Consider the following 19,673-nt stretch of genomic DNA (forward strand, 5'->3'; position numbering starts at 1 on the left):
GTTCAAGAACAACTTGTGGGTGTTCATCCCCACCATGGTTTTTCCCAGTTGGGTTTCCATGTGAAAAATCGGTGTGTTATGTGTGATGCTTTTTCATGTGGTGTTTTAGTGTTTTATGTTAAGTGGTAATGCAAGCTGATCCAAAGGTCATTGTATTTCTGATGTATTACTTGCTTAAGCATATGGGTGAAGTTGAGATGAGATATTAGGTTTTGAGAAGATCTAGATGTTACCGATTTATGTCTTTTACAGTCATACTATGTTTTACCAGTAGTGCCTTGATTTAGATTGGTGATACTGTTACCAGTTAGTGCAATCTTTGCAGTTTAAGTTGTTGAAGAAGTTTTTGTCCATACTGATTCCCCCCCTCTCAGTATCTGTTGGGTATTTACTGTTCATCATTATTCATCAAGCTTACCTTCGAATTGAATTTCAAAGTTGTTGAAATATCCAAATTCTTCTTGGGAACCTCCCCTTGATGAGAGGAGAGACTTTGTCTCAACATAGCAGTGTGTGAAATATATATTTTATCATTGGTACATTGGTGACAAAATATTCACCCAACAAATCCATAGATATTTTTAATTTGATCTATGTTGGGCATTTGAAGCTCATGATTGTGGATCAACATGGATTTAGTTATGGCTTGGTAACCTAGAGCTCTTATTTGATAATACGTGTGTATCCTAAGATCTAGTCTAGTCTAGTCAGGCATAGGTTATCATGTATGTATCTTATTTGAAGGTCTTATTTAAGTAGTAATGGTATGGTATGTTAACGAGCTTATGATATCAAGGTCTAGTCTAGTAATGCAACTTATTTAAATTAAGTAATAATAATTAAAATAAGAGGACACCATGCATAGGTGTATATATCAAACCTTTTCAAGGTGAAAACGCAAACCTTTGTGATTCCCACACTTGGAAAGTGTAAGTGCTTAAACAATTTGTCAAAAAAAATAAGTTTTCATGTTGTTAAAGATTGGGCATGACATTTGCTATCAAAGCCTAGGTTGTAACACTAGGTACTCTGGGAATTAATCGTTCCATAGTTATAGTGTGTGTTGGAAATGTCTGAATCATCACTTGGTAGCTTGCCTAAGTTGGAACGAATTTTAAACATTTAATTTTAGTTGGTTTATCTTGCAATGGTATTACAATCTAGTTGTGATTATCTACCCTATGTAGGACTTTTAAAATATCATATAGTAAAAAATTAACCTTTCAAAATGGATCAAATAGGTATTAGTAAATGAGAATTAGTTAACTAGAAGAAAAATGAGCCTAACTAGAACGTTATGATTTCATTAATAAGGTGAATGACTAGGGAAAGCATTAGTTAAATTAGTAAAATTTATTGAGAGGGTCTCATCTTTTTGTCATTTTATATTTATCAACCTTAAAAATGATATTAATGTTACTTCTTAAAATATTAATATTTAAAAAACAACAGGATTGACAAAAGAAACATTATTGCAAACAAATAATGGAGGTAGTATGAACACTCCATACACCCCCTTATAACCTTAAAATTTAAAAAAGGACATGATTTTTCAGCCCTCTAATGTGATCAACATGGTTGGCTAAAGTAGATTTTTTTTGTAGTTCCCCTAACATGAAAAAAATTGCAATACAAAGAAGCATAAAACATTATAAACCTCTTAAATTTTCCCTGATGTGTACTTCAAACTTTTCCTTTTGCCATATTTAGAGTTTTATTAAATATTAATTTATTTTTTACCTTTGAAAGTGTAAGATATTCAAGCCAATTTGAAGATGTATTTACAACTTGATATTGGAATAGAAACATCCATGAGCTTGTACCATAGACACCTTAGACATATGGCTTCCCTATGCTTCCTTACCACTTAAAATAAGGATTAAACATAGAATCTATTGAGACTTTCGCCTAAATGTTTTTAACATTGGGTAAATTAGTGAATACTGATTTGATAGCTCTTCTGATAAGTCAAGTAAATTCTAAGCACTTACTTAGCCCTTAAGAAGATTCAACTTAGATACACAAATAATTTCTTTCAATTAGGCTAAACAATGAAACTATAGAGCTTGCTTAAAATATTGTTTTGGAGACAATCACCTTGGTAATTCAAAAGATTCTTTGCAACTACCTTCCCTTGGGAATTATATTGCTTCAAAATTAAGACATAGTCATTGTAACACATAAGTGTTTTCCATTTGATATTAAACACATGAAAGAACACATAGGAAGGAATGATTAAAATATGTTGGCTATAATATAATCAATGTGGTAACTAGAAAGCCCCTTGCTAGTATCTAAAGTAGGGAAACTCCTTGTGTATAGATAGTGTATGAGTGAAAATATAGTTGGGCTAGCGAAATGTTATCTAAGATATTTTATTATTATGAATGTTAGTTTGTATTTATTTCTTACAAAAGAATGAAACTTGAGTGTGAAGAGATTAATGTAAAATATGCTAGATGGTTTAATCTTAAACTTGAGGAATGTTAGAACACCCTTTCTATGTATCTAGGAAACTAATAAGTTGTAAAAGAGGGTATTTTCAATAAATACTTAAAATTTATGCACCATGTGTATTTCCTTCATACATTAATATGTAATTCAATTAGGAACGTGGATGACTCACATTAATGGTCTAATCTCATGAATGTGCCTTGTAAATTTATAGTTGTTTGGAGCTATAATTAGGAAACTTATTAAAAAACATGGAAAACCTAATCATGCTAGAAAAGATTAGGAAACTAGGATTGAGTGTAGAAAAATAATTAGTCACTTTATGCATTTTATTTGATAAAAGGATATTAGAGGTAAGACAGAGATGTAAAACCTAGTGGAGCAAGAAGCATAGTGTAGCTTCTAAGCCACATGATAACATTAACATAGATAATTAAAGTAGAAATTTGTTGATTTAGAATGACGTTTTTAATGTAAAAAAGGTAGATATAAAATGGGGTATTTTTATGGAGTAACGAAGGAATTAAGCTTGTAGGGTTAAGTGGATATTATGCATGTCTTACTTATGTGGCATAATGCGCTAAAGTACCTAGAGAATTTTAGAAAGATGTAACATGTCAAAATTAGTAAAAGTATGTTGTGCCTCAAGTTTGTGATAGAGGGTATCCAACTTGAGATAAGTGCAGGGTGGACATCAAGCACAATCCTCCTTGTGCACCCTTTATAATAATCTTGTATGTGAGTAGATAACCATGTTTTAGGTTGTTGAACATAAAAATATGAAATTTGTGTTCTAATATATGTCTTTTGAAAAAAATGTGTAAATGTCTAATATATTAAATTTACTAATTATTTGAATTTGAAGTGTACTATATTAAATTACATTTTTGAAATTAATTAAATAAAATTAATATAATATAAAATATAATCTAATATAATATATTAAAAAAATCTTATAACATAATATATATTAAATTATTAAAAATCTAATATATTAAATTATTAAGAATTAAAATGCAATAGAATCCAAAACTAGGAACCTTCCATCGAAGACAATTCTAAGACTAAGACAACAAATATAATTTTTTTCAAACACTATTGCTGTTCAAATCCGCAAGCACACTAGCCCACCAAATGTACCAAGCTTGCAAGCCAAGTGGCTCAACAAATATTTGATCCTTAGTGACACTTTCACCAAATAAAGTGTTTCAACCACTGTACTACATAAGTCATCCCAAACAACAAATATTATTATTACAATACTTAAAAGACAAATACTTTCTAGTAATAATACTTGTTTTTTCATTTGAAATACAACTAGCATACTTATATTAAAAATATATATGTGAGAGATATCTTATAATAGAAGATAATCATTGTAAAATATATGTTTCTTCTAAAATACTAAACATCAAGAATACAAATCCATTAAATTGCTCCATGCAAAAACACCTCCACAAAAACTGAAACATACAGATGAATTTTTACTTAAAGAAATTTTGATGTCATTGTAAATACCTCTCAACATAATTATAAAAAAAAAAATGATAATCATCTAAGTACTAAATATACACATCAAACAAAACTTTACCGTTAATGATGCAACCAGATATCTATTTATGGTGGTAGTTGGCGAAAACAAAAAAACAGAATCTAAAGCAACCCACCTATATATATATATATATGGGCAATCTACTACAAAATTTATTGCAGCTATGCCGAGTAAGGTGGGCAATGTAAATCTTTCAATTTGATGGGTAAATACCACGGTTGTTTTCCTGGGTTAATTGCATTCGGTATATAACAGTACAAACCACTCAAAAACAGAAGCACCCATTTTCGTTCCACCAGCAATGGGGATCTCTCAAATAGTAGGAATAATATCGACAACACTATTCTCAGTCTTCCTTTTTCTCAAAGGTAGAATTAACCCAGTTCTACTCTTGCCACTAGTGCACGCTTTCACAGTGGGCTTTATAGCAGCCATTTGCGCGCACCCATTACTGAATCTGCCCTTGCTCTTTGGAAAAAACAGGAAGGGGAGTTTTCCATGGTGGTCCTTGCTGCTTCATTACCCATATCTATTTTTTCTGCGCCTCTATGTGAAGTTGAGGAGAATGATAACCAAGGAGCCAGTGTATAATGAGGTTTGTCCACAATTATATGTAGGTGGGTGGCCCTGTTCTGCATCAGATATTCCTCCAGGAGAGCCTGCAATCATAGATTGCACATGTGAATTGCCTAAAAGCCCGTCTGTGGATAATATGAATCTTTCATATATGTGCATACCCACTTGGGATACTCGCGCTCCTAGTCATCAAGACATTGATTTAGCTGTTCGCTGGGCTGCTGGACAACGGTCCCAGAATAGGCCTGTCTTAGTCCATTGTGCTTTCGGTGAGTACGTTTTCCTTCTGAAAGGTGTGTAACTTTGAATGCAATAGAGAATGAGACATATTTTCTTTCGAATTTTGTGCTATATAATTGATGAACCATGAGATAGACATTTGCACTTATAACGTCGAATGAAATCTCTGGTTAGTACTTTATTTTTCTTCTGTTGTTTAAATTTAACGAAGTAGATGTTGAGACTGTTATTTTTAGTACTTTTAGATTGAATAAAACTCAGAAAATTGGATTTAGATTAATTAATTTATTGTTTTCAGACTTTAAGCATAATAACGGAAATGAAATGCTAGAGACAATGCACAGTTACCTGGGAAAACCTCCTAGGAGGAAAAACCCAGCCAAAGGATCCTCAGATCTGATTTATGATTTAGAATTCAACAGGAAATTACACACTTATCTGGTTTTACAGCCATCATGAGAGAGGAATAATTAGGTTACTGTCTGATTGCAGCCCTTTAATGGAGTCTTCAATGTTAGATGATGATCTGCTGTTCCTAAGGGAGTTCGCTGCCGTCAATGTCAAGTCTACTGCTGTTTGATCAAGTTCGCACCTTCCTATTTGAGTCTGCTGCAACATGTGAGGAGGTTCGCTGTTTGCTAAAGGAGTTCGCACACTTCAGTTTGGATCTGCTACAACATGTGAGGAGGTTCGCTGTTTGCTAATGCAACCCTTATGAAGTTCTCTGTCACTATGTGAAGGTTCGCTGCTTACCATGTGGAAGACTTTGATCTTGCATAAGTACAACCTTCGCTTTTCACCAGAGATTGTTTTTCCAACATTAAACTTGATTGATTTAAATGAGAGGAAGGTGATGCATTTATAGGTGACATATAGATCCCTAATCATGTCGGCCTCCTTTATCCTTTAAACTATTTTATTGCTTTCCATTAATTTGCCTTAATGGGGTCGGCCCTATCAAGGAGGCGTTTTATTTTAGTGTGTGGCGAGCAACCTTAAGTGCCGAGTGGTGATAGGCCTAGCCCTATATAAAGGGGGGCGGATTCCAATGTTGCCTAAGGCAATAGGAATCCGCTGGCCCTAATTACAACCAACAGAGACACACTTTCTTTTGAATGAAATGCTATCTAATGGATGAGACAGACATTTGAAGTCAAAACCTAAAACATTTGCATTTTCTTTTGAATTATGTTCCCTATATAATGGATGAGCAAGGCATTTGCACTCTTAACCTAGAAGATAAATAATTGAAAACAATCAAATGAAACAAGCTTGGAAAATTCATTTGAAAGCAGATTATCCATAGAAACCATATTTTAAATGTCATGCAGTGGAAGGGCAATTGATTTGTGTGCTGGCATAATAAGGACTAAGCCGATATTGATTAGCAAGTTCAACATTTGAGATGCTGCCTCAAATGAGGTTGTTCGGACATAGACTTTTGGATATCAGGACAGCATTGATATACACACCAATTAAAAAATAAAATAGAAAAAGACATTTATCTAAACAAGTAAGAATACATTGATAAGTCACCTCGTCCTATTTTCCCCTTTTTCTTATTCCTTTTATGGCATTCAGTTATGGTGTGTCTATTCTGCCATAGGCTGGCAGTTGGCCTCAAGCTTTTTATTTGCATGGTGTAGCAAATCTTAATTAGAATGGAATTCTAATGGGTGTCTGTTCTTTGATACCAATGTTGAATAAGATGAAATTGGGAACCATCCATGTCAATGCTAATGTAGTTGGGCCAAAACAGGCAAAATCAATTCAAGCCTATGATGTAGACAAGCCTCATCTCCTGCAAGTAAACTCCAACTGGATACCCAATAGAGATACAACAATATTTTAAATCATGACAAGATAGATAAACAGAATTGAATGCAGCATATATGAAGCTTTACAGAAGCGAATAAACATACAGAACTGTCAATATTTCCTTCGCATCAGAATTGAAATGCTTCTGGATCTGTCCTATCTCCCCCCGAAAAAACTCTCTCTATCTGAAACCAGCAACAATCCCCTCCAATAAACAAAAACTACTATCCAGAAAAAGAAAACTCTTAAATAACCCATTACAGTAGTTACAAGCTCACAAACTCCTGTCACAACACAATCTCCTAAGAATAAATGAAAGACTAAAGTTGATGAGAAGTGAGAATTAATCAGCAGTTAATGATCATTTATGTCTTCCCTCTCATCATTTCAATTTTTTTGAAACCCCTGGTTCAAAAAACTCAAAAATCTGCATGTTGGGTACTTCAACAAATTTTCGCATAATTTCTTCTTTTGCTTCCAGCCTCTTGTTGGGCCATAAATCGTCCTCTGCTAAATTATTCTCTTTTTACTTTTCCAGTTTCTTCCAGCTTTAGACCCACCTTCACTCGTCCTACACCAAAATCCATTCTGGCTGTTCTCATTGCTTGTCCAACCTTTAGTTGTAGACATAAACAATTAAAAACATAAAGCAAGGAAATAAAAAATTCCTATAGGTGCTTTCTCCTTTTCTGCGTTATTCCATTTAGGCATGCTTTCCAATTCTATAATGTCCCCTTTTGGGATTGCCCTAAATCTTGCCCTTGTAGATATTAAAGTCTGCTAATTTTCACCCTTATTAATTCTGATATTAGATATTGGTCCATTGACTTTCTTGTCTTCTTTGATTTTAGGATGATTCCTCCAATTCCCCTTTCTCAATTGAATTAATCTCTTCTTTATATCTTCATTTGTGGGAAGTCACACCTCTTCATAAGAAATGAGTCACTCTTCATTGCTGCCCTTTGAGAATTATAAATTATTCTCCAAATTGATCTCCCTTGGATGTCCTCCTCAAATGAGATTTTCTCCTTTTTATATCCTCCAATGTGAGGGAGAGTCACAGCCCCTCACCATGTCTGCCCGTTTGCAAGGGTCACAACCTTTCATAATTACCACTCTTTGAAAGAGACACAACCCTTCATCATTTCTGTTTATTGAAGGAACAAATATCTTATTTTTTTCTCATTCCTCTTACACATCTTCCATTCTTTCTTTCTTCCTCCATCCTCCTACCCCTTTCAAATGAAGTTCTTGTCTCCTTTTTATATCTCATGTTTGAGGGAGTCACAACTTTTCATCTTATGCCTTTTGACCATTCATTAAACTTAACTAAATTTTAGTTATGGTTATGTTTAATTTGATTCTTTTATATTTATAATTAAATTTTTTTTTTATCCTTTAACATTTTAATTTTATTAGTATTGTTTATTATTAAATCCTATTTCAAAAAGGGGACATTACAGTCCGCCCTTCCCAAAATTGCTTGTCCTCAAGCAATGAGGGTCTCCAAACCAATCCTTGGGGGTTTGCATTCCTTATTTAATTTGGTTGTCCCAATGTTTGCTTAATATCCTGGATATCTCTTTGTATCATATATTAAGATGAGGATTAGAAGCATGACGCACATCTATGACCTCAAATGCAATTCATATCTTTCTATTTGTTCTGACATCTAGAACATATTAGGTATGAACCAAACATGGAGCATACACATAGAAGCACAAAGTATACACATGAATATATGAAGACACAGAGCATACATATCAAAACACAAAGTATACATATGAATATGCAGACATGGAGTATACAAACAAATACATATGTTGTTAGATCCTTCCTTTTTTCTTGAGCCAGAAAGTGGGCCTAACCCCAATCTTTCTTCTTGAGTCAGAAAGTGGGCCTAACCCAATCTTTCTTCTTGAGCCAGAAAGTGGGCCTAACCCCAATCCTTTTGCGCCCAATCCATTTTGAGTCAAAAAGTGGGCCTAACCCCAATCCTTCTACTCCCAATCCATTTCGAGTCAGAAAGTGGGCCTAACCGCAATCTTTCTGCTCTTGTATGCTCATTAATATATCCCATAGGCAATAAACAAACCTGACCTTGCAGCAGCTGTGTATGCAAAACGATGACAGAAATATACTTCAGAATTTAGCAGACTTGTAGATATAAATTTATGCTCATTAAACATTACATCAATCAATAATAGGGAAGCGCTAGTTAGCTTTTCCAGCCACCTAAACCAACATGTATATCTCAACCTTCAATTGTTGCCACAAAGAGTATGAAGAGGCAACTAGTAATGGACAAGAACAGCGACTGTATGAATTTTCTGATCATATGCTTCAGTGACCAGCTACAGGAACATTATTATTCAAAGTAAAACCCTTCAACTAGACTTAGAAGAGCTCACATTGCATCCTAAATCACCCAGAAGCGACCCTTATCCACGTACAACACTATGATTACTCTGTGTGAACCTTTTCCAATCATTTCCAACGATTAATATGAGCAGCTAGTGCAGACTAGAAACAAACCATGATCTTGACGTTTTTCCTTGAATACACCTTCCCACATTTGAGCTTTCACAATGGAGTCAATGTAGTAATAGAAAGATTCACCAATCTGAGTATGAATTCAGCATAAGAGTAAAGATTCACACCACCGATGTAATTGTATGCCCAGCATATTCTCCAATCGTCCCTCTATTTCCAGCAACTGAAACCTCTTTTTGCACCAATGCAAACCCTGTCTGGATTTGCCTTTGAGTATGTTTATGTTTTGAAGGGTTTGGAGTAATGGTTGGGTTGTCTGTTCATTCTTTTCCAAAAAAAACCCTCAATTCATGCTCCATTTGTGAGTCCTTTGTATTATTTTTGGTAGGTAGCCTTCTTTTCCCTTTCTAGAGCCCTAATTCCTTGTTGATTGAGTGGCATTAACTGTTTTTCCCTCAGGCTGGCAGGAACATGCTCTGATACCATTTGTAATGCCCCCTTTTGGGATTGCCCTAAATCTTGCCCTTGTAGATATCGAAGTCTGCTAATTTTCACCCTTATTAATTCTGATATTAGATATTGATCCATTGACTTTCTTGTCTTCTTTGATCTTAGGATGATTCCTCCAATTCCCCTTTCTCAATTGATTTAATCTCTTCTTTATATCTTCATTTGTTGGAATTCACCCCTCTTCATAAGAAATGAGTCACTCTTCATTGCTGCCCTTTGAGAATTATAAATTATTCTCCAATTTGATCTCCCTTGGATGTCCTCCTCAAATGAGATTTTCTCCTTTTTATATCCTCCAATGTGAGGGAGAGTCACAGCCCTTCACGATGTCTGCCCATTTGCAAGGGTCACAACCTTTCATAATTACCACTCTTTGAAAGAGACACAACCCTCCATCATTTCTGCTTATTGAAGGAACCAATTTCTTATTTTCTTTTCATTCCTCTTACACATCTTCCATTCTTTCTTTCTTCCTCCATCCTTCTACCCCTTTCAAATGAAGTTCTCTTCTCCCTTTTATATCTCATGTTTGAGGGAGTCACAACTTTTCATCTCATGCATTTTGACCATTCATTAAACTTAATTAAATTTTAGTTATGGTTTTGCTTAATTTGATTCATTTATATTAATAATTTAACTTTTTTTTTTATCCTTCTACATTTTGATTCTATTATTATTGTTTATTATTAAATCGTATTTCAAAAAGGGGACATTACAAATTCTTCTTAGCAACTTGTATCTCTTCCATGGTTTGGTGCCCTATTGGTGTAGGGGCACTTAGCAATTTTTTTTGAGTTTGTTTCCAGGATGTTGGAATCATGTTTTTAGTTTTGTAACAAGGCCAAGAGGCCATAGAGTGTGTGCTCAAATGATTGTAAGGGCCCTAAGAGTCTTTGTTTGGCCAATGTTGGCATGTGAGCTCTAAGGGTGCTAGGTAGAGCACTGTTGTGACCATTTCACACATCGCCCCATTGAAAATGGGGACCCCCCTTTTTTTGCTCGCCTTTTGCTTTTTTTTTTTTTTTTTTAGGATTTTGTTAGTCAGTCAGTTGTCTGGATTTAGGGTCAGCCTTGGGGTTTTCATTTTTGTCTTTTCAGGCCAGAATCCAGTCGTTTTGAGGGCTTTTGAGCTTCCTTTTCGAAGGATGCTAATTTTGAATGCAATGATTTCGCCAAATTGGTCTATTTTCAATTGGAATTTGGAATGCAGAGCTTAAATTTGTCTAAGTGTTGAAGGTGAAATGTGAATTTTGTCCAATTGACTAATTTCGACCAAATTTTGACTTTTTTGATTTTTGATCCCGGGCATTGAGAATGATTTGTTTTCGCCTCGTGAATTGATTAAACTTGTAAAATCATGTTATTTTGGCCTGTAGGAGCAAAATCGCTCCTGTCCCTCAGTGAAGGACGGGAGCTCGTTTTCAAATATCTTACTATTCCTGCAGAGTCAAGATGAATTTCGAGTTGTAAGTGATGGAGAAAGGCGAGATCTTTCCATTGAATATAAATTGAAGATTTTCACAAACACAGAAATGCCTCCAGGAGTAAAATCGCTCCTGTCCCTCAGTGAAGGACCGGAGCTACAAATCAAATTTTGCTTTGTCCTTGCAAGATTTTGACGACTTGACAATTCGAAGAGGTCCAAGGGAAGATGTTTTATCAGATGAATATAATTTGAAGTGCAAATATGAAGAAGAATGGTCCAGAATGCTAAAATCGCTCCTGTCCCTCAGGAAGGGACCAGGGCGAAGTACATTATAGCTCCTGTCCCTCTCCCAGGGACCAGAGCGATATTCTTCATAGAGTAAAATCCAGGCCAAGATCAAGTCAAGTTCATGTTTGGTGGCAAGGAAGACGGTGAAATGAACTCATTGAATATAAATTGAATATTTTAAAATGTCAACAAGGGTCCCAAAATGCCTAGTTCGCTCCTGTCCCTCAGGAAAGGACCAGAGCGATTTTTGTTATAAATGATTTTCTTGCCAAGTTTCAATCGATCCCAAGGCATGAATGAATGGAAGGACGCATTACGAACCCGTTGAATATAAGTTTTGAAGGTGACAAGGTGAAATGAAGACCACAAGAACAAGATCGCTCCTGTCCCTCTCCAAGGGACCAAGGCGATACAGTGAGTGTGTTGCCTTTCCCTCAAGTTTAAAACCGATCCAAGTCAAGACAAAGGGTGGCAAGAACGTTTCAAGGCATCTTCATCGAGCACAAGTTACCAAGGTCATCACATTGAAGAAATTTGCACTCCAAGATCCAGTTCGCTCCTGTCCCTCAGGAAGGGACCAGAGCGATATTAGGTATATTGGCCAACTCATGCAAGAATCACGTAGGGTCAAGGTTTTGCAAGATCGTAGAGGGTCCATGGTATGATCGGAGGGTGATATACAAAGATTTCGAACGTAAAATGATCATCAAATTGAACACAGAGACCATATCGCTCCTGTCCTTCTCCAAGGGACCAGGGCGATTTACTTAAGACTCTTCATTTTGCTTCAAGATCATGCCAAGTCAAGGCTTCACAAGGTTGTGAAGGGTTCAAGACGTCTTTTGAGAATGACATGCAAGAGTTTTGAACGTCCAAATGTTGCCAAATAAGCTAAAGAGCTTATATCGCTCCTGTCCTTTGGACAAGGACCAAAGCGATTTCATTAAAAACACTCATACTCCTTCAAAGTCAAGGCAAGGCGAGAATGGACTAGCAATGATATTATTCGCCTAGCAATGGAAGTTCGAAGATCAAAGATGCAAGATGAACATGAAAACATGGAGATCGCTCCTGTCCCTCTCCAAGGGACAAGGGCGATGTTAGCCAAAACACATGATATCCTTTGACAATCACGTTAAGATAAAGACGCACAAGGTTTTAAATGGCATTTGGAAGATGATACAAAGAAAGGATCGTATCAAAATGGAGAATTTCAAGCGAAAACCTTAGGATCGCTCCTGTCCCTCTCCAAGGGACAAGGGCGATGATACATCTAAAGACACTCATGCGCACATACATGACGATCTAATTCGAAGAACCCAACAAGATGATTGATTTGGAACGTGGAAATGAAGGAGTTGAACATTGAAAACGCAAGAATCATGACAAAAATGGTGAATCGCTCCTGTCCCTCTCCAAGGGACCAGGGCGATGAGGTACGTCCACTTCATTTTCAAAATTTTGGCGCCAAATTAACCTCTTTGAATTCATTTTAATGCTAAAGTTCGATGAGTTTTGAAAATCCTATTTAATTAGCATTTAATATGGCGTTAGACATTTATTAGTTATTTTGCCTTTATTAAAAATCGAAATTTACAAATTAAAAAACGAAAGGCATTTAATTAATTATGAATGAATTAATTAAAAATCGATTGGGGCGCTTTGATATGGAGGTCGGCCTTTATTATCTAATTAAAAATCATTTTAAATTGCTATATTTTCCAAGTCGGCCTTGATAAATGGAGAGGTGCAAGCGCTATATATAGGGGGGTGAAAACTATTATTTTCACATCATTATTTTTATCCTTCTACATGCGAATTGAGGAAAACGAAGATAGTGCGAAGTGTGTTTGAAGAGGTGCGAATTTCATCCAAAGGTGGCGCTAATACTTCCAAGGTGGTGCGATGTTTGAAGATCTATATTGAGCGAATTTGCCGAGATTTGAAGATCACGTCAAAGACAAGGGTGGCGAAATTGATTTTCTTTGAGGAGATAACGTTGAAGATTATTTATACCTCAATTTTGCCTAGGCGATCCTTTTCTTTTGCATTCTAGAGTTAGCTCTCTATTGAGGTATGGCGATTTGATCTTTATTGTTTTATTTGTTGATCGTCATATTTTAATTTTTTGAATTTTGAATTCCTAGCTCAATCGTTTTATTTTAGGAAATGATAACTCAAAGACTTATCATGAAGTTTCCTAAAATTTCTCCTCTAATCTATGTTATTCATTGCAAAATCTAGTTCTCATAATGAAATGTTGTGTAGGTATGGCGACCCCGAAGGCGGGAGCATCCACCAGTCGCTCAGCTCTCATGAAAGAAGATCAGAAGACCGAAGAAGTGGAGACCAAGATCGTGTCAAAGTGGAGCAACATTGGAGATACCAACTTGGGGAACTTTAGCACAAAGAAGTTTCGAGAAGTCCCTTACATTGGTAAGCCATCACCTGTCGCCCGGAGAATAATCGAGAGTGGTATCATTAAGGCGGCAGGCTTTCCTCCAGCTATTCAGTGCCATGAATTGATGATCGAGTGTGCCCGTCACTATGATCCACAGTCCAGAACGATCGTGTCCAATGAGGGAAACACTTTGGCATACCTTTCAGAGGAAGCTATAAGTGAAGCTTTCCATCTTCCAGAGCACAGGAACATGATATACAAGAGCATAGAAGGAGCCAGATCAATGTACGAAGATGATCCAGATGCTTGTCTAAGCATTATCAATAAGAACTGGCTACTCAAAAGCCGTCCCCGTTTGAGCAAGGTCCCGAACACGCCGCACAGGATTGATTTCCAGGAGGAGTATAGAGATTTAATTACCTTGCTCAACCGAGTTACAGGAGCCCCTCATGCCTTCTATTTCGAGAAGTGGATGTTTTACTTCATCCAGGTGATTGTTCAAGGGAAAGGTACAATACATTGGGCTAGGATGATTAGCCATTGCTTAGACGTACAGTTGAGGAGACTCAAGGCTACTAAGTCCTTCCACATGAGTTCATATGTCATCTATGCCTTGATCAGGAGTGTTGAATACGCAGGACTACCTCACAAAGGAGTGATTGGAAGAGGACCCGGCGAAGTCAGAGCTTGTGATTCCTATGCCTACTTGCATCATCCGCTAGGGAGCAACTATAAGTTGGTTAATGATACTTTCACGATGAACATCACCAGGACGTTGCAAGGTGGAATTCACAACAGGTTATCTCAGGATGCCCAGGAATTCATAAAGAGGTACGGTGCTTGGTTCATTCAGTTTCCCAAGTTCACTTATATTAGAGTGCATGGATGTCCTTTACTACCATACATGTTGCCGAGATATCCGACAGACAGAATTGTGTTACTTGAAGTAACAAGACAGTTGGCAGCATATGTGAAGGCATTCAGACACAGACATCAGAATGGAGTTCCAGTACCTATCATTTTGGGTAATTCAGTTGAGGTATGTCCTAATGCTTTAGCCATGGATGACGCAGAGAAGGAGTTAGCCTTATATTCTTTTTCATCTTTTGTTTTGAGAGAAAGCTTTGATCCATACGGACATTTAGAGGAGACGGTCGGCCGGAAGTTTAGACATGAGTATCAGGTTGAAGATTTTATGATGAATCTCTTAGATGATCTTGAAGTGAAACGGAAAATGCATTCTAGATTACCTTTGGATTTCATCAGGAAATGCAAGATTTATAGAGTGGCCGACCAAGCTCAGGACAGTGGCAGACATATCCAGTCTTCCTATGATCGAGAAAGCAAAACAATAAGGTTAGATTGGAATGAGCCCGAGGTCGTGGATTTAGATACTTTGATGGCACCAGTCTTGTCTTGTACTCGCAGATGGGTTGACATTCAGCATCAGAAGTTAAGAGAACAAGGCATAGCTATGTCTTTCACTTTGGAAGAGAAACCTGCCGAAGGTGGAGCTAGTGTGAGTGAAGGCAATCCTAATCCTAGAAATTCAGGTGAAGGTAACCTTCGATGTGCCAGTGAGGGCAATCTCCATTCAAGAGGTTCGAAGAGGAAAGAGAGACCTGGAAAGAGAGAGTCTTCCAAGAAGAAACAAGAGGCTAACAGAGATCGATCATCCGGTACTTCTTCTAGACCTGAGAAGAGAACAATTCAAGTGGAAGAATCCATGGAGTCGATGGTACAGAACGATAGATAGGAGGAAGGACAGGCACAACATGGTTCACCAGATGGATCTCTCCAAGACTATGAGTTAGATGAAGACAAAGAAGACAATGAAATAACATCTCCTCCCAGACAAGAAGAAATAGTGCATAAAGAGATTCAAGTTCAAGAAACAAGATCGATTATCCCAGATTGGTTGAAGGAAAGATTAACCAAGGTGATCGTAATAGAGGACGAAGACAATGCAATTGATTTAGAGAGCCTTGTTGGACGTTCACACGAAGTAACAGAAAAGAAGAAGGCTACCAAGATGTCCAAGATGATTCGAGATGAGACTGGATCCAGAAAACTGCAGATAGCTACACCGGCAGCAGACAAATATGAGGGTGAGATCCTAGCAGAGGATTATGATATACAGACTTTTGAGTTAGGACCACCTACCGCAGAGCAGACTCTAGATGATGCCACCGACACATTTGAGGCATTGAAGGACAAGCTTAGAGAAGAAGTAGAAAAAAATAGAAAGCTTGAGAGAGAGGTCGGTGCATGGAGGACATATTTCAGTCACATCAATGAACCTTTGGGACGTCAGGATCCAGTTAGATCACCAGTATAAGCATTGCCGCTTCAATCAATCAATGAAGCAGAAAGATTCAGGAACATGGTCCAACGTACAAGTAATTGGATGGATAGATCTCATACAGTGGCTGTAGAGTTTGTAACAAGGATGATGAAGTTTATTCATCAAGCTATCCAGGTTCTTGAGATGATCCACAATTTGATGATAACAGTAGCTGCATTCGCCCAAACCAAGGATGTTATCATTCCTGTCTTGAAAGTTATTAGACACACATCAAGGAAGATTTTAGCACAGGAGAGGATCTTGGATGGAGAACCTCACAGTTTGTTTCATTGGTCAACCTTACTCCATATGAAGAATGTTTTCTTTGAGGACATCAGTACTAGATGTAGCCAAGTTGAGGAGGTGATCAATCCGATCCAGGACAGAGTATTTGAGGTACTTCGTACCATTCTTGGCAGAAGGATCGAGGTCGAGACAGATGTGGAAATGCAGGAACTAGAGGATAGAATCAAGGTCATCTTTTGCAAGGACGCAAATGTTACAGATGAACAGTATGATCAAATGTTTGCTATCATGCTCCTGATTGAGAGGACGAAGGAACTTGAATCTACTTGGGACGCGGCTCTTCTAGATGCATTCGATCAGGTCATCCACTTAGAAGAGAGTATGAAGAATCTTCCCGAGATTCCAATCGCAGAAATCGAAGGAATTGTGACAAAATTCATTGCATATGCTAAGAAAGAGAATTGGAAAGGGAATAAGATTCTAGATGAAAGGTTGTTACAGATGACATGACATCTTATTTCTCATTGGTTTATGCCTCCTAGGTTTTTGTGCCAAATTTAATATTTGGCTATGTATTTAATATTGTTCAGTAAAAAGGAGGCCATTTGTAACAAACCCTAATTAGGGTTTAGGTGTCATGATCTTGTCCATTGATTTACTTTCAATCTGGACCTTTCATTGTAATTGGGGATGCTATTTATACCCCCATTTTTCATTTCATTGGATAATAGAGAAATAGTGGAATAGTGTGAGAGTTAATAGTTGATGTAAGAGAGATTAGAGTTAGAATCAATTTCATTTTGTAGTAAGATTGAGCTTTGAAGAGAGAAATTCAAGCAATTGTTGTACATGATGACTTGGAAATCAATAAAATATTGAAGTTATGGTGTTTTGTTGCAAATTTCTTGAGTTATCTTCATGGTTGTTTGATCTACTTGAATCGTGTTCAATCAAAGTAGTTTGTTAATTTGAAAGACTAAGTGTGAGATTTGATATTTGGTAGGATTCGTAATCCAAACCACTAGCTTCTTGCTGATTGTAGGAACGCCTTGCGTGGTCGACTGGAGAATACATTGAGTCCTTTAATCTTCAATCATTATTGAATCTTGGATATGTACCTTCGTAGTAGTGTCCTTGATCTTTGATGTATTGAGTATCATTTTATTACCTTAGAAGATCGCACTAATTTCAATTGAGTTGTTATCTTATGGCAAAATTGAAGTTGGTTGAATCTTGCCAAGTCTCATCCATACTAAATCATTCATAGGGTTAGGCTAGATTAGACCTCTTTTAAACCCTACTCCTTTTGCTATTTTTGAAAGTTTCTTTAGTTTAGAAAATCTTTGAACTTTTGGAATACGTAAGGCCCCTTGGAGGAAACAGCAAATCACATCATACCACTAAAAGCTTGTCCACACGTAGAGACCCTACTAAAAGAACCTTGGAGTCTACCTAACTGATCCTTCGTGCAGATCTTCAGCAGTTAGAGACTATTTTCTCAAGAGAGGATAAGATGCCTATTGGTATTTTATTCTGTGTATGATTGTGTATAAAATACACGTCAACAAGCACTTAATAGGATAAGTTGTTTTTGGGTTGGTTGATAATGTTTTGAGATTGTTAAGGTCATATGAGTCATTTGAGAGTGACCAAGTTTGGGTTTGAGCAAAGTTGCTCACCTATGCAACAATTTGCAAAAGTTGCTCATAGCAACTTTGCAACATTTTCATACTCCAATGGTTAGCTGGTTGACACAATTAGTTGTGAGCGTTTGTAACTACTCCAAGGCTAGTATAAGGCTTGGAAAGACCGATGATAATCAGTTGTTGAAGATCTGAAGCAAATAAACAAGTTTTGGTTTCCTATTTGTGTGTGTTCTATCGAGTTTTTGTTGTTCTTGCAAGTTTGTACGACCTGTACGGATCGAGCATCCCAAAACAGGGACATGGATTGTTAGTCTGGTGTCTTACTTTCATTTTGTTTTTGATTTGGAATCTTGAAGTGTTGTAGTTTGTGAATAAACTCCATTTTGTTGCAGGCAGGTTCAAGCGCCCTAAAAAACCAGGGTTTTGAGAGCAAAATGGCTCCAACCTAACATTCCATGGTGGATTTCCTCTCTGAAACCTTATGGAATGTTAGGTTGCAATGTATTCTATGTTTTCTTTTTGGTTTTGAGATAGGGGAAGCCAAATCAGATATTTGCCACCATACCCTAAGCTTGGCACGTTGAGTTGGCAAGCGTTAGGAAACATGGATAACATGCCCTAATTGGGTGAGACCGGCGGGTGAAGGAGAAGTATGATTGGTTTGGACTTCCAAATGGAAGCATAAACCCCAAACTATCATCAATTCACTTAGGCAATTAGACCGGTGAAGGAGTTTTAACCAATCCCTATTTTCAAGGCCTAGAAAGGGGCAATTAGGCCTAGTTAACCAGTAAGGGTTAGATATGTGACAAAACCCATCTCCAGTTTTGAGATATTGTATGTAAACCCCAAAAGGGTGTCTGGAATGACAAAGAGTTCATAGGGTTGTTCAGGAATTTCAACCGGTGAATGCAGAATACCTCATTGACTGGGCTACTAGAACCAGTTAGGCCTAAAAGTGCAGTTTGTTTGTAAAACACCAAACCGGTAAGTGTCAAAAGCTCTTGAGTAAGGAATAGGGTTGGAAATCGATCCAAAATCATCCAACCTAATGTGTGTAGTGTGGGGAATGAAGATCCTGTGGTAGAGGGGTTGAACTCTCCGGTTGAGTGTGAAATGTTGATTGTAATTAGGTAGGAATGACGGATTCCAATTGCCTTGGGCAACATTGGAATCCACCCAAAGGTCTGGCCCCTCCTTCAACGTGTAGGGCTGGGCCCTCTCTCACAGCACCTTCTAAATCTTCACGCCACACTCAAGATAGCGTGCTCCCATTAATAGGGCCGACCCTATTCTAATAAGGCATTTCGGTAAAAGGAGATGTTAATAATTAAAAGCCATCAATTAAGTAAAGGCCGACTTAATTAGTCCTTGCACCACATATAAATAAAGGGCATCTTCACCTCATTCTACACACAATCAATATATCCTTTCATGCGAAATATACATCTGCTTAATGTGAAGGCTGAAGAAGGAACTTATGCGAATCATACCTGCCATTTGAAGGTGCCAATATCAAGTACATATTGTCATAAAGGAGTGTGAATTGCTCCAGAATTAAGGCGCTAGGGTTATTGATCGGCTTCAAGCATAAGTGCAGACCTAAGATGCACTAAAAGTGCAGATCCAGTGTATGAACCTGATTGCTGATTGGTGTGCTCAAGGGGCAGATCTAATGC

At 37.1% G+C, this 19,673-nt stretch overlaps 1 protein-coding gene across 1 annotated transcript in view; it reads left to right on the top strand.

Annotated features, from left to right (window-relative positions):
- The first annotated feature begins 4,157 nt into the window (after positions 1-4,157).
- LOC131039959 (uncharacterized) overlaps positions 4,158-19,673 on the top strand; it is a 52,146-nt gene continuing 36,630 nt past the window's right edge. The window contains exon 1 of the mRNA XM_057972813.2: positions 4,158-4,851. Coding sequence (XP_057828796.2) covers positions 4,308-4,851 — 544 coding nt within the window. The 5' untranslated portion in view covers positions 4,158-4,307. The remainder of the gene's footprint in view (positions 4,852-19,673) is intronic.

This window comes from Cryptomeria japonica, chromosome 11 (genome assembly GCF_030272615.1).
Source record: "Cryptomeria japonica chromosome 11, Sugi_1.0, whole genome shotgun sequence".
NCBI lineage: Eukaryota > Viridiplantae > Streptophyta > Pinopsida > Cupressales > Cupressaceae > Cryptomeria > Cryptomeria japonica.